The sequence below is a fragment of the Pelodiscus sinensis genome, chromosome 1 (genome assembly GCF_052426305.1).
Source record: "Pelodiscus sinensis isolate ZL-2025 chromosome 1, ASM5242630v1, whole genome shotgun sequence".
Classification (NCBI taxonomy): Eukaryota; Metazoa; Chordata; order Testudines; family Trionychidae; genus Pelodiscus; species Pelodiscus sinensis.
In genome coordinates, this window is record NC_143052.1 from 350,126,061 (window position 1) to 350,142,242 (window position 16,182).

At 48.8% G+C, this 16,182-nt stretch overlaps 1 protein-coding gene across 1 annotated transcript; it reads left to right on the plus strand.

Moving 5' to 3' along the window:
• Positions 1-13,336: 13,336 nt before the first annotated feature.
• On the plus strand, positions 13,337-14,272 carry LOC102446551 (olfactory receptor 51G2-like). The gene has a single exon (XM_006113147.4). It carries the CDS (start codon positions 13,337-13,339, stop codon positions 14,270-14,272), a length of 936 nt encoding a protein of 311 aa, XP_006113209.3.
• The last annotated feature ends 1,910 nt before the right edge of the window (positions 14,273-16,182 follow it).

The following is a 16,182-nucleotide window of genomic DNA, read 5'->3' on the forward strand; positions in this document are numbered from 1 at the left end:
TACTAGCGGCTCAGGTCTGAGGAGTTTTGTCCTTTTTTTCCTGAAAGGTACAAGAATAGATGAAGTGATATTTAAAGACACGTCTCTCTGCTCTCAAGACAAGTCTGAATACACACAGGAGATAAAGGGAAATCAGCAAAGACAGACTGCGATGGGCCCCACTGAAAGGAAGACAGACACTGCCAGAAAAGGTCAGATTGTGACAAGGTAGCGGCACAGAGGGACATACCCAGAAGCTGCTTGCTCGGCTGGGAGCAGAGGCCAACAGCCGTGAACGCGCTGCTGTGACTTGCCAGTAGGGAACCTGTGGGAGGCTGCTATGCCCAGCCCGCTGTCCCATTTCCCTACTCCCTCCAGTTGTAGGGATCCCAACCAAAAGATGCAGCTGTGCTAATGCTTTACATGTCAAGGAAGAGCGAAAATGGGAGGCAGAGAGTTGCAGTCAGCAGCAGATTGGGGAGAGCCCCTGCTAGGAAACTTCTCCTCTCCAGCCCTGTGCTGAAAACGGTAGAGTCCCGGCAGATGCCCTGCAGCATGGATCTGGCCCCGAGGCCAAGGGGAGGGACTCCTTAGTTCTACATCAAGACTCAGTATTGTTGGTTTCTTTATGATAGCTACATGTTGTTATAGATTTTAGGGACAGGTCCAATGTGAGCTCTTTCTTACGGACGGTCCATGAATTCACTGACGGTTGGAACCTGGAGAAAAGAGTTTGGGGTCTGAGTGGACAGGCTGTTATTTTAAAGAAGACATATTCGCCCACGTTATGATTTATTCCCGCTGTTCAGATTGCACAGTATTCTGGTGGAAGAAGACCGGCTGGCCACATCTCTCCCCTTGCAGGCTCCCAATCGGAAGAACCATAGATGCCGAACCACCTCAGAGCTACAGGGCAACTTCAGTCAAACCACAGTGTGCGGTAACCCAGAGCCAACAAAAGGGTGGGAAGGTTGCAGGATTGCACCTCACCAGAGGGCAGCTAAGAGGCCTAACATCTAGGACTCACAGTTCAGAGACAGGGCTGAGGTGCCAGGAGCCCTTGTCAATCTGAGGGGTCTGTAAAGGGCAGAAATGTTAGAGCCCTCGGCCTGATAGGAAACACAAACATGCCCTGTTAGACACAGAGCAACGGAGCTCTGAATTCCTGCCCTCACAACTGAGCCAGAGAATACAATTTTTAAAACTACATTTGCTGGTAAAATTTCCAGGAGCAAATAAACCCAAAGCTCTTTAGAAACGCACCCCTGGACAGCATCTCACCTTCTAGAACTGGGACCCACTGAGAAATCCTGACTCTGGACATTGGGGGGGTGTAACACTCCACGCTATTTTGAATTTCTATGTTACTTAAATACCCCATCATGGATCATGGGCAGTTGTACCAGCGGGTTCTAAAGCTGTCTTGTGCTGCCTTCCCTTTACTCCCATCACTGCGTCACCCCGACAGCCCAGCTGAGTCCTCTACCGCTGCACAGAACAGCTGCCAATGCAAACAGCTTGCAGCCTTTGCCGTGCACTTCACATTTTATGGACAGTGAAACCTGCCAACGTACCCAATTCCTGCTACACGGGAGCCGCTGGCACCAGAGGTCTTCGCCCTGAAGGAGAAGGAGTCATCTGAGAGGTTGCACGGGCAGCAGGCAGTGTGTGTTCAGATAGGGAGGCAACTGCCTTTATGCAGCATGTTTGTACCTTCCCTTGGGGCCACTTGGCCATCAGGGAACCTCAGCTGCTTGGCTTCATGTGCACCAGCTTTAACCCCATCACAGCCAGTGGCAAATGGCAGGAGGCCAAATCTCAGGGGATGGTGGAGTTGGGGTGGGGGGGGTTGATATTCAACAACTGGCGTGCAGCACCAGCCCTGCACCAGGCTCCACCACTGGAATCCAGGCTTGTTTGTGTGGTTCCCATGAGTCACATGGCACCCACAGGGTGGATGGCTGGTGATGATGATGGTGTCAGACCCACGGTCCAGGGAATCCCCAACTTAGATTCATCTGAGATGGTCACAGCAGCCACTGCCCTTAGAATCTGCGGAAGGGGCGTTGTGCAGAGTGGAGGATGCTGCACACAGAGGGGAAGGCTGGTTGGAATAGCTGATGGGCCCAGTACCCCAGCTCGAGACTGGTAGGGAAGTTGTGACCTTTCCATACCCAGAAGGCAGCCCTAGACTCTCAGTGCCACCCTCCTTTCCGTTACGAGGGAGAGGCAGGTGCTAAGTCTCCAGCGTCTCTTTGGGGTCTAAGCAGCTGGGCTGCATGCTGGCCACAGAGCTTTCTGCAGAGAACAATGAAAACTCACCTCAGAAATGGATGAAGGGGAAATATTTGTTTGACTCAGGGTGTTTTGTGGAGGGGAATAATCCCTTGGTTTTCCAGCCCAGCTCTGGCTCAATTCATCCCCCTCTGTCATTCATGCCACAGTGCACTCCCCTACCTAGTACCATTCAACCCTCCAGCAACCTCCCAGATTCAACAGACCCTGGTCCCTTGCTAGGGCAGCGATGACAGCTTTGTGGCTCAAGGATCCCCTGGAAATAGCATCCCAGCCAGCTCTGGAACAGTTTTTGGCCGTAAGCGCAGCCATATTGGGTTAACCCAATGGTCCATCTAGCACAATATCCTGTCCTCCAACAGAGACCTATCTCCTGTCATCGGTTCTCAGCTTTTGGCAGTCAGGCTCAGAGACACCCAAAACACGGGGGCTGATTCCCAGACGGTCTAGGCTAATAGCCATTAATTGATCTATCCTCCAGGGACTCAGGTAGATCTTTTTGGGGGCCAGTTGTATTTTTGGTCTTCACAACATTTCCATGGGTTGCGTGTTGTGTTATAAAGTGCTTTCTGTGTGTGTGTGTGTGTGTGTGTGTGTTAAATTTACCTCCTATTAATTGCCTCTTGTGAGGGGGTAAATAACACTTCCAAATTTACTTTCTCCATACCACTCATGTTTTTATAGACCTCTATCATCAGCACCACTCTTACTTGTGTAAGAACAGGCCTAGTCTTTTTAATCTCACCTTATCTGGAAGCCGTTCCACAACCACCAACATTTCTGGCATTTCTCTGCACTTTTCCCAAATCAAATATATCTTTTTTGAGATGGGGCACCCAGAACTGCCCACAGCATTCAAGATGCGGACTTACACACAGGCAAAATAATATTCTCTCTTTTGTTAACTATGTTTTTACTGATGCTTCCCAACATGGATGAAGGCTAGAGCCATCCCACCCCTACCACTGCTGCCTAAGCTATGCCCTCTCCTCCATGGCTGGAGCCCCCAACTCCACACACAACCCTGCTTTGAGGAGCCCGGGGTCTGTCTGATCCCCTGCAGGTGCATTTTGTCTCCCCTCCTGAGAGTTCAAACCTCTCCACAGGAAACGCTAGTCTCTTCCCTGGGAACATGAGCTTTTTATACGTGCCATTGTAGGTTCCAGGGGAGCTGAGGAGCAGCGTGATATGGGAAGGGATTATGACATAGTTATGGTGCATCTTGCACAACATGTGCCTTGTGAGGTGTCTATGGAAAAGTTACGATTTGAAGACCATGGAGATCCCGTTTGTGTGCGTGTATCTGAATTTACACAAATTGACCAAGTATCCGTATTTCAAATGTAGCTGCATCTGGGAGACACCACTAGGTCAAACACTTCCAGATCAGACAGCTGACTGTGAAGGGTATATTCAGGGTAATGGGCCATGAGAGCAAACAAGAGGCCCCAGGAAAAGTTTGTCCTCCACTAGGTCAGTCTCAGAGAACACTGAGGACAGCCTACAGGTAATGGCTGCTCTAATTCAGCAGGACACGCAACCATGTCTGCCCCCCTCCCAAAGGAGCAAGTGGCTGGGGCCAGGCACCACAGCCACAGCTGTCTGCTTCTCCCAGGAGGAGCCAGAGGTGGCAGTTGCAGCATGGTCCTTGCCTCCGTGAGTCCCACCCGGCCTTCTAGCCTCCTGCCCTGAGTCCTCTTCCCTCAGCCTCCCATCTCCTGTCCTGACTCAAGCATCCTCCACTACTGGTCCTAAGCCCCACAACTCCTCCTGCCCTGACTCCTGCACCCACCCACACCACCAGCCTTCTGCTCTGAGGCACCTGAGCAATGTTGGGAAAGCTTATAAAACATGGAACAGCACTGGCCCCAGTACTGATCCCTATGGGTATGTCTACACTTCAAAGTTAATTCGAAGTAACAGCCGTTAGTTCGAATTAACTTTCATAGCGTCTATACATGCAAACCGCTAGTTTGAAATTAATTCGAACTAACGGAGCGCTTAATTCGAACTAGGTAAACCTCATTCTACGAGGAGTAATGCCTAGTTCGAATTAAGTAGTTCGAATTAAGGGCTGTATAGCCACTTAATTGGAACTAATTGGAGGCTAGCCCTTCCCAGCTTGCCCTGGTGGCCACTCTGGGAACAACCAGGGAAACTCTTCTGCCCCCTCTCCAAGCCCTGGAGCCCTTAAAGGGGCACTGTCTGGCTACAGTGCCCATGCCAATTGCAAGCTTGCCAGCACCCAGCCAGCAGACCCTGCACCTGGCACAGCATTAGACAGCCACCCGCTCCATCCAGCCCTCCGCCTCTTCCCAGGACCAGGCTGGCAGCTCACAGGAGTGTGCCTGGGGCCGCAATAGGCAGGCACCTGCCTGGTCCAGTGCGGAGATCGTGGACCTCATCTAGGTTTGGGGGGAGTCCTCCAAAATCCACGTTATCCACACTAGGCACAGGAAAGTGGCCATCTAGGGCAGGATAGCTGCCAATCTGGCCACCAAAGGCCACATGAGAACCCAGAAGCAGGTTTGCATGAAAATCAAGTTGGTCCAGTGAGACCCCCAACCCTGAGCCCTGAGCTTAGAACTTAAGAACATAAGAATGGCCGTACTGGGTCAGACCAAAGGTCCATGTAGCCCAGTAGCCTTTCTGCCAACAGCGGACACCACCAGGTACCCCGGAGGGGATGGACTGAAGACAATGACCAAGTGATTTGTCTCGTGCCATCCATCTCCAGCCTTCCACAAACAGAGGCCAGGGACACCGTTCCTACCCCCCTGGCTAATAGCACTCTATGGACCCAACCTCCATGAATTTATCTAACTTCTCTTTAAACTCTGTTATAGTTCTAGCTTTCACAGCCTCCTGTGGGAAGGAGTTCCACAGGTTGACTACACGCTGTGTGAAGAACTTTCTTTTATTAGTTTTAAACCTGCTACCCATTAATTTCATTTGGTGTCCTCTAGTTCTTCTATTATGGGAACTAATAAATAACTTTTCTTTATCTGCCTTCTCCATACCACTCATGCTTTTATAGACCTCTATCATATCCCCTCTCAGTCTCCTCTTTTCTAAGCTGAAAAGTCCCAGTCTCTTTAGCCTCTCTTCCTATGGGACCTGTCTAAACCCCTAATCATTGTAGTTGCCGTTTTCTGAACCCTTTCCAATGCCAAAATATCTTTTTTGAGGCGAGGAGACCACATCTGTACACAGTACTGAAGATATGGCGTACCATAGTTTTATACTTCCCCTCCTCCTTCTCCCCCTGGCTTCCTCCTTCCAGCTCCCTGGACCTTCTCCAATTTCTCCACATCTTTCCTGAAATGTGGTGTCCAGATCAGGACACAATACTCCAGTTGAAGCCTAATCAGCTCAGAGTAGAGAGGAAGAATAACTTCTTGTGTCTTGCTCACAACACGCCTGGTAATACAGCCCAGAATCATTAACACTAATCATTAAGGAGGTAATGTACCTCTTTAATCAGCCTCTGTGCCCGATGACTGGCTAACAGTGAGTATTATGCTGATTTTTAAAACAGGGCTCCGAAAGTGACCCTAGCAAGTATAGACTCGTAATCCTGGTTTTAGAACCAAACAAATTCCTTGAAACTATCATACAGTAGAGAATTATCAGTTATCTACACCATCATGGCTTGCCAGTCTAACAGAATTCTTTGAGAGGGTCAACAAAATTTGGGCAATGGTGATCCAGAGGATGTAGCGAACTTGGACTTTCAGAAATTCTTTGACAAGTTCCTTCACTAAAGGCTTTCAAGAATAATAAGCCCTCATGTCTTAAGAAGGAAGGTTTTCTCCTGGATTAGTAACTGGTTAAAAGTAAGGAACAATGGCAGGAAATAATGATCAGTTTTCAGAAGGGAAAGAGGTATCTAGCAGTGTTCCACAGGGATCTGTACTAGGACCAGCGCTGTTCTAAATATATATACAGTAAAACTCCAATAGTCCGGCATCCAATAGTCCGGCACTCCTGATAGTCCGGCATCAAAATGGCAAGAGCCTAGTGACAGCTTCGGCAAAAAATGAGTCACAAGGTAACAGCGGCAGCAGCTGAACTGAGCAAAAAGGGTAAAAAAGGGTTAAAAAAATTAAAACATTACAGTATACCTTATACAGTATGTACAATAAAAACGGTTAAGAACACTTTTTATACAGTATATAATGTATACAGTATATATATATAATCAGTTTATAGTACCTCCTGATAGTCCGGCATATCTGATAATCCGACACCACCTAGGTCCCATAGGTTCCGGATTATCGGAAGTCTACTGTACATTATCTAGAGAAGGGGGTAAGCATTGTGGTGTCATACTTAGCAAAAGCGACGAGGAGTCCTGTGGCACCTTATAGACTAACTGAAGTGTAGGAGCATAAGCTTTCGTGGGCAAAGACCCACTTCGTCAGATGTATGTAGTGGAAATTTCCAGAGGCAGGAATAAATATGCAGGCCAGGATCAGGCTGGAGATGACCAGGTGGATCCAATCAAGGAGGATGAGGCCCACTTCTAGCAGCTGATCTGGAGGTGTGAATTCCAAGAGAGCAGAAGCTGCTTTTGTAGTTAGCAAGCCATTCACAGTCTTTGTTTAATCCAGAGTTGATTGTGTCAAACTTAAAGATGAACTGTAGCTCAGCAGTTTCTCTTTGAAGTCTGGTCCTGAAGTTTTTTTGCTGCAGGATGGCTACTTTTAGATCTGCAATTGTGTGTCCAGGAAGATTGAAGTGTTCCCCTACAGGTTTTTGTATGTTGCCATTCCTAATATCAGATTTGTGTCCATTGATTCTTTTACGTAGGGACTGTCCTGTTTGACCGATGTATATAGCAGTGGGGCATTGTTGGCACATGATGGCATATATTACGTTGGTGGATGTGCAGGAGAATGTACCAGTGACAGTATGGCTGATCTGGTTAGGTCCTGTGATGGTGTTGCTGGTGTATATATGTGGGCAGAGTTGGCACCGAGGTTTGATGCAAGGATTGGTTCCTGAGTTCGAGTTATTATGGTGCGGTGTGTAGTTGCTGGTGAGAATATGCTTCAGGTCCCGCCAACCTGAAGCATATTCTCACCAGCAACTACACACCGCACCATAATAACTCGAACTCAGGAACCAATCCTTGCAACAAACCTCGGTGCCAACTCTGCCCACATATATACACCAGCAACACCATCACAGGACCTAACCAGATCAGCCATACTGTCACTGGTACATTCTCCTGCACATCCACCAACGTAATATATGCCATCATGTGCCAACAATGCCCCACTGCTATATACATCGGTCAAACAGGACAGTCCCTACGTAAAAGAATCAATGGACACAAATCTGATATTAGGAATGGCAACATACAAAAACCTGTAGGGGAACACTTCAATCTTCCTGGACACACAATTGCAGATCTAAAAGTAGCCATCCTGCAGCAAAAAAACTTCAGGACCAGACTTCAAAGAGAAACTGCTGAGCTACAGTTCATCTTTAAGTTTGACACAATCAACTCTGGATTAAACAAAGACTGTGAATGGCTTGCTAACTACAAAAGCAGCTTCTGCTCTCTTGGAATTCACACCTCCAGATCAGCTGCTAGAAGTGGGCCTCATCCTCCTTGATTGGATCCACCTGGTCATCTCCAGCCTGATCCTGGCCTGCATATTTATTCCTGCCTCTGGAAATTTCCACTACATACATCTGACGAAGTGGGTCTTTGCCCACGAAAGCTTATGCTCCTACACTTCAGTTAGTCTATAAGGTGCCACAGGACTCCTCGTCGCTTTTGCAGATTCAGACTAACACGGCTACCCCTCTGATACTTGATACTTAGCAAACAAGACAAAATTACTTGGTGACCTCACAATGAAATGGCAGACAAATTTCAGTGTTGACACAAGTAAAGGAATGCATATTGGAAAGCCACAATCCCAACTAACCATACAAAATGGCGAGCTCTACATTAGTTGTTATCCATCAAGAGAGAGCTCTTGGAGTCACAGAGAATAGTTCTCTGAGACCATCTGCTCAAAGTGCAGTCACAATCAAAAGAAGCTAAAATAATGGGAATTATAGATGGTGAATAAACTAGGCCAGGAAAGTCTAAGCCACCCCTGGAACAGCTGCAGCTTCTTGATGCAAGTTGCAGGATTTGCACAGACAAATTTTGGCTTATTATTATTCACCAGGAATAACACAGGAAGCCAAGCAACTGAGGTTCCCTGAGGGCCAAGTGGCCCCAAGGGAAGGTACAAACATGCTGCATAAAGGCAGTTGCCTCCCTCTCTGAACACACACTGCCTGCTGCCCGTGCAACCTCTCTGATGACTCCTTGCCCTTCAGGGTGAAGACCTCTGGTGTCAGCGGCTCCCTTCTAGCAGGAACTGGGTACGTTGGCAGGTTTCACTGTCTGTAACTTGCCAAGTGCAGGGCGAAGGCTGCAGGCTGTTTGCATTGGCAGCTGTTCTGTGCAGCGGCAGAGGACTCAGCTGGGTTGTCGGGGTGACTCAGTGATGGGGCTGGAGGGCAGGCAGCACTAGGTAGCTTGGGAACCCTCCCCTCCATCTGCCCATGCTCCATGGTGGTGGATTTATGCAACACAGAAATTCAAAATGAGTATGGGGTGTTACACCCCCAATGCCCAGAGTCAGGATATCCCAGTGGGTCCCAGTTCTAGAAGTGTTGTGAATTCTGGGTGAGATGCTGCCAGGGGCTGAGTTTCTAAACAGCTTGGCTGTGTCTAGACTGGCCAGTTTTTCTGGAAAATCAGCTGTCTACACTGGCTGCTTGAATTTCCGCAAAAGCACTGACTTCCTACTGTAAGAAATCAGTGCTTTTTGAGGAAATACTATGCTGCTCCCATTCGGGCAAAAGTCCCTTTTGTGCAAAACTTTTGCACAAAAGGGCCAGTGTAGACAGCTGAGATTTGTTTTGCGCAAAAAAGCCCCAATCGCGAAAATGGCGATCGGGGCTTTTTTTGCGCAAAAGCGCGTCTAGATTGGCCACGGACGCTTTTCCACAAAAAGTGCTTTTGCGGAAAAGCGTCCGTGCCAATCTAGATGCTCTTTTCCAAAAATTCTTTTAACGGAAAACTTTTCTGTTAAAAGCATTTCCGGAAAATCATGCCAGTCTAGACGTAGCCCTTCAGGTTTATTTGCGCCTGGAAATTTAACCAGCAAATACATTTTCAAAAATTGTATTCTCAGTTGTGAGGGCAGGAATTTAGAGCTATGTTGCTCTGTGGTATTTTGTTTCCCAGGTTGGCTGAGGACTCCAGGATTACTGCTCTATAGGTACCCCTCAGAGTTACAGGGCTACGAGCACTGCTGCCAACGCTTTGGCCTGCAAGTCCCAAATGTTAGGCCTTCTATGAGACAAGCGGCTAGGCGGCCTCCTAGAACCAAAATACTGTTTAATCTGAACAGGAGGAATAAATCGTAATGTGGGGTGAATAGGTGTGAACACGTCTCTGACCCCAAGTCCTCCTACCCAGGTTCCAGAGTCAGTAAATTCAGGGTCAGTTCATATAACAGAGCTAACTTTGGACCTGTCTGTAAAATCTATAAAAACATGTAGATATCATTAAAAAGAAACCCACTGAGCTTTGACGTAGAGCTGAAGAGACCCTGCCCCATGGCCATGGGGCCTGTTCTATGTTGCAGGGCATCTCCACAGGGTCTACAGTTCCCAAAACCTGTGCTAAGTGGTTCTCAGAGCCAGAGAGGGCAATTCTATTAGGGGATCCCTCCAACCTTGATGCTGGCTGGCAGCGGTTGTTCCTCTCCACCTCCCACTGTGATGTTTTCCTTAGCGTTTCTAGTGTCAGCACAGCTGCAACTTCTGGTGTGTGTGCATGCAGTACACCGCTGCCGCGATCCTCCCAGCTGGAGGGGGTAGGGTCCGGAATACGTTGGGCCAGGTGTAACCATCTCCCGCAAAAGCGACGAGGAGTCCTGTGGCACCTTATAGACTAACTGAAGTGTAGGAGCATAAGCTTTCGTGGGCAAAGACCCACTTCGTCAGATGCATCACGAAGTGGGTCTTTGCCCACGAAAGCTTATGCTCCTACACTTCAGTTAGTCTATAAGGTGCTACAGGACTCCTCGTCGCTTTTGCAGATTCAGACTAACACGGCTACCTCTCTGATACCCATCTCCCGCAGGTTCCAGTAAGTCGCAGTAGGGTGGTGACTTCTGGCGGCTTCCACTCCCAGCCAGGCTAGTGACTTCTGGGGATGTTCCCCCTGCCCTGCTGCCTTCTCATAAACTGGAGAACCTGGAGGATGCGACTGGGTCCAGGGGGTTGGTTAACGTAACTTACTAATATCGCTGTTGTGAAGTATAAATAAGAACGTTGAATATCGTTCACTTTTGTCCTTTTCAGCCATCCAAATATTACACAAAAACTTAAAAAAGTGTTTTTATTACTTAAATAAGTATGACCGACTGTCATTTTTCTAGACTTGCACTGAGAGCAGCACGATGCCTCTGTAAACATCAGAGGCTCATACTACTGCACATCCTCAAAGGTCACCTGTGCCATCAAGTCCCAGCAATGCCTCTCTGCCATGACTACTGGCCAAACTGGACAGTGTCTATGACATAAGAACATAAGAATGGCCATACTGGGTGAGACCAAAGGTCCATCTAGCCCAATAGCCTGTCTGCCGACAGTGGCCAGCACCAGGTGCCCCAGAGAGGGTGGACCTAAGACAATAATCAAGTTATTTGTCTCCTGCCATCCCTCTCCAGAACTCTGACAAACAGAGACCAGGGACACCAATTCTATCCCATGGCTAATAGCCTTTTTATGGACCTAACCTCCATGAAATTATTTAGCTTCTCTTTAAACTCTGTTATAGTCCTAGCCTTCACAGCCTCCTCTGGCAAGGAGTTCCACAGGTTAACTACACGCTGTGTGAAGAAGAACTTTCTTTTATTAGTTTTAAATCTGTTCCCTTTACGACAAAGGGTAAATGGACACAAGTCAGACATCAGGAATGGTAATACATATAAAACTGTAGGGGAACATATTAACCTGCCGGCACTCATTAATGGATTTGAAAATAGTTATTCTTCTACAAAGGAATGTCACTAACCAATAAGAGAGAGAGAGAGAGTACAAAAGTGACATTCAGCTGCAAATTTGAGACTGTTTCCCTGAAGCTTGAACAAAGACATTAACCAGATGTCGCATTATAAAGCCAGCTTTCCCTGCATGTAACACCTCTGTGACCCAGCTGTAGTGGTTCCCCACAGCCAAGGTCGTCGCCCCTGCCCGGACAGGGGCCCACCCACCTGGGCGAGATAGTGCCCACCACCCTTTTGTGAGATGTCAGTCTAGGCATGCGGTTAAACCCTTGGGTTTATTCCTGTGGGATCCTAGTCTATAACTGGTTACCTCACCGGCACCCCTGGCCGAGGGGGAGCAGTAGGAGGGGTCAGGCCCACCCCCGCTCTGAGCCCCAAGCCACAGCCCTAAGAACCGGAGGAATCCCTTTCCTATGGTTCGGTTGGTGGGGGTAACTACCCGCAACGCACCAGCCCACGGGCAATCCTCTGCCATGCCCTGGATCGCTTCCTACCTCCCTCAGTTGGTGGCCTTCTCCACAGCCGGAACACCCTCCTTTGTCCTGGAGAGCTTCTTCCTCACTCTTCCTTTCTTCCTGCCGGTGACGCCCTTTTGAAGCGTCCTGCTGGCTCAGCATCTGAAGGGAGAGGGGTGGGGCGACCTCGCGTCGAGCCCCGGGCCACGGCTGCACGTGTGCATCTGAGTCAGGTGGGAGCAGACCTCTCTTACGTTGGTGAGGCCCTCCCGGCGCGACCTGCCGGCTCGGCGTCCTGTGTGGAGGGGGGCGGGGCATCCTGCGCTCCACTCTGGATGGCCTTGACACAGGCACAGCATAGCCGGGGATGCAGCCGGAGAGCAGTCTCGCCCCATAATGCCGGGGATGGAGCAGCTCCATAGCAGGGCATCAGAGTGTCCCATTACAACCTCATTTACATCAAAAGCTAAATATGGGACCTTTCCAGCCTACCCATTTAGCCTCATTAGCACCAGTCCTACAATTGGCAGGTACCTCCCCTCCCTTCTCTTTCTGTTATAAATTCTGGGTTCCTATTACTTCCACTCCAGCTCATTTCATGAAGTAGGTTTTGCCCATGAAAGCTCATACTATATCTAATCTAGATCTAAATATATAGATAGACTAGCTGGAGTTACCCGGCGTTGCTCGGGAAACTGGAGGAACAAAATGTAGAAAAACAGCAGTCCGTTATCTTTTTTTGAATGGTAGAAAAGTTGCACTGATTTCTATAGGGATTAAAATATAGGTCCGTGTCATCTCCAGGGGGTGGTGTGTGACCCTGGGTGGAGGGGAGGTTACACACTGGGGGGCACCTCAGCTCGCGCCTGGGGCTGTAGGTGTTGCGGGGGGCAGGGTGAGTGCCTGAGCTGTTGTGCTTTTGGGGGTCAGGGCGCTGTGTGCCGGCACGGGACGGAGGAGGAGAAAGAGGGTCATTTATGTAACCTTGTGGGTGGGAGGGGGTGAGTCCCAGATGGCACTGGGGGCTGCAGGCGGTGGGCATAGGACCTAGGGTGGGCAGGGCAGCGGTGGTTACTTTTTGATTTTTACAGCTTGAACTCGGGCCCAATCGGGTCCAAAAGTCCCTCAAAACCTTCTCCTGGAGGAAAGGTTATCCGATGCAAAGTTTGGTTGCGGTAGCTCTTATAGTGTCCAAGTTATTAGCGCACAAACTTACAAACATTCTCCTTTATATGTTAGCTATAGATAGATAGATACAGACATAGCTAGATATAGACATACTATGAGTATAGATCTAGATCTAGCTACAGATCTAGATCTAGTATGAGTTTTTGTGGGAAAAACCCACTTCATATATACTTTGGTTATTCTGTAAGGTGCCACAGAACTACACATTGATTTTAAAGATACAAACTAACATGGTTGCCCCTCTGAGACTCTGTAATTATAAATTAGTCTAATCTCGTTCCTTTCAGGAAGAAAAATTCAAAACTCCTTGGACCTGCCCAGTACATGATGTCAGCTGTCAATGACACCACATTCAGCTATGCCATGTTCCTTCTCAGCGGGATACCTGGGCTGGAAGATGTCCATCTCTGGATCTCCATCCCCTTCTGCTTCATATATGTTATTTCAACAGTAGGAAATTCAGTCATTCTGTTCATTATAAAAACAGATCCAAGCCTCCATGAGCCCATGTACATTTTCCTTTCCATATTGGCGCTCACAGACCTCGGCTATTTGATATCCACCATGCCAACCATACTGGGCGTGTACTTGTTTAACTTCAGGGAGATCGGCCTCCATGCTTGTTTTGCCCAACAGTACTTCATTGCTGCACTTCAATGCACGGAATCTGCTGTGCTCTTGTTGATGGCTTTTGACCGTTTCATCGCCATCTGCAACCCGCTGAGATACGTTTCCATCTTAACCCTGCCGAGAATAGCCAAGATGGGGCTGGCGTTTGTGCTAAGAGGGGTGGCTGTAACATTCCCACTCCCCTTTCTCCTGAAACGGTTCCAATACTGTCGAGCCAATGTCCTCTCCCATTGCTACTGTCTACACCAAGACATCATGAAGTTGGCTTGTGCAGACATCACCGTCAACAGCATCTATGGCTTGACCATTAAAATCTTAACAATGGGGTTGGACTTGCTGCTCATTTTCTTCTCTTATGTAATGATCCTCAAAACAGTGCTGAGCATCGCCACCCATGCGGAGTGCCTTAAGGCTCTGAACACCTGCGTCTCCCACTTCTGCACCGTCCTGCTCTTCTACATTCCCGAGATCAGCATCTCTGTGATAAATAGATTTGTGAAAGGTTCTTCTCCATTGCTTCCAGTTCTACTGAGCTACATCTCCCTGATGGTCCCACCCCTGATGAACCCACTAGTGTACAGCATCAAAAGCAAAAACCTTCGTGCGAGTATAATCAAGGTGTTTAGCAAATGAAGGTTCCATTCACCATCTGGCTCCAGAGCTCATGATGTGGGAGACAACACACATAGGTCACCTCCTCCTATTCCATCCTAGACCCTTACATCTGAGACAATATGGCCTACTGATATCCACTCTGTAGAGAGAGGTTATGGTGGGATTTAAAGCCTGGAACAATGGAAGAAGGGCTGGTGAGTTTTTAGAGAACAATAGGGTGGGGGAGGATGGAGACCAAGGCGGGAAGGAAAATTTACAAGGTGACAGTGTGCATGGAGAGCCAGGGGACAGGTGGGATGTTGCACATAACAAACCATATCAATAACTGCTGTAACCTTGGAATTCCTGTTGATACAGTCAATAAAGAGAAGGGATATGGACGTTGTGTCTTATTACACTGTGTTGTCTCTGCCCCCATCTCTTATTAACCATGCATGGGCCATGAAAACAGCTGCAGAGCTGTTGTATGGTCACAATCCTGCCCTCCCCCTGAACACTCTGGGTGCTGTGTGATCCATGGGACAGCACCAGCTGTGGGCAGGGGTTATTCATGGTAGCACAGACATCCACCTTCCTCCACACCCTCATCCAGGAGCTTGTGACTCAGTCATGTGAGAGACATGATTTATGCAGGAGCCGCAGGAGATGCTGGTCCAGCAGCTCCCCAGCCCCATGCTCCTGCTGATGTCTCTGCACGCCGCACACCTGCTGAGCCCGCTCTGCACAGAGCTGTGTGTGTGCGAGGGAGGGTCTGATATGCAGGAGTCCTGGCAAAAGACTCAGGCTCAAATTCCTTCCCCAGCTCCTCCATTTGTGCAGATCTATCCAGTCTAGTGACCTGTCTGTCAACAGTATCCAATGCCCCAGAGGGAGCCATCAGAATCTGGAGATATCAAATGAGTCCTGCACTGATGCCCACTCTGAGCTTCTGGCAAACAGCGGCTGGGGCACCTGTCCGGCCATCCATTCATGGACGTGACCTCTGAATTATACAGCTCTCTTGTGAACACTGCTATAGTCTTAGCCTTCACAAGATGCTCTGGGGTAGAGTTCTACAGGCTGCGCGCCATGTGAAGAAATACGCCTATTTGCTTGCTTTGCACCTGCTTCCTATTAATTACATGTGGAGCTCCCTCCTTCCTGTGTTATGACAAGGAATCAGTAACACTTCCTTATTGGCTGTCCCCACACCCGTCCTGACTAAATTGTGAAACTCCCTCCAAGACACAAAAGGCCCAGGTGTCAAGTAAAGAGGGAGCATACAGCCCAGTTTTACGGTGACACTTCTGTTCCTCGTTGGTCAGGGTGTGTCTTTGTTGAGTGCCTGTCAGCAATCAGAGCAGCAACCTGTTGCTATCCCCTCCAGGCAGTGATTCACAGATTTATAGAAATTAAAGCCAGAAAGGAATATTAGATCATTTAGGCCAATCTCCTGCAGAATTTCATCCAGTTACCTCTTTATTGATTCCAATGGCTTGTCTTGCACAACTGTATTCATTTACAGCAGGGGTCACCACCCAGTCCATCAGGATCGATTGGTAGATCTTGGAACCTTTGACAGTGCTGCTCCTGCTCTCTGCCCTGGAGGTTTCCTCCAGCCCTGGGAGCTGAGGGGCTGATGATGTCAGGGTGCCCCTCAACACACCCTGATTCTTACCTCCACAGAGCAGAGAGGGGGCAGGGATGGAGAGAGTTTTCTGCCTGCTTTTGGGAGTGGTATGGGCCCAGGGCAGGGGTGAGCCTACTTTAGCCCCACTGCACTACCACCAAGAAACCAGTACCCAGCTGGAGCCTGCATCCTGAATCCCAGCCTCAGTTCTGAACCCCTCCTGTATTGCAAACCCTGGCCCAATCCCTGAGTCCCCCTGCCCCAAAACTCCCTCCCAGACCTTGCACCCTGAACCCCCTCCTACACCTCTACTCCCTGC

Bases quoted from the DNA above. Each gene is read 5' to 3' on its own strand.
- LOC102446551 (XM_006113147.4), top strand. From the start codon at position 13,337: ATGTCAGCTGTCAATGACACCACATTCAGCTATGCCATGTTCCTTCTC.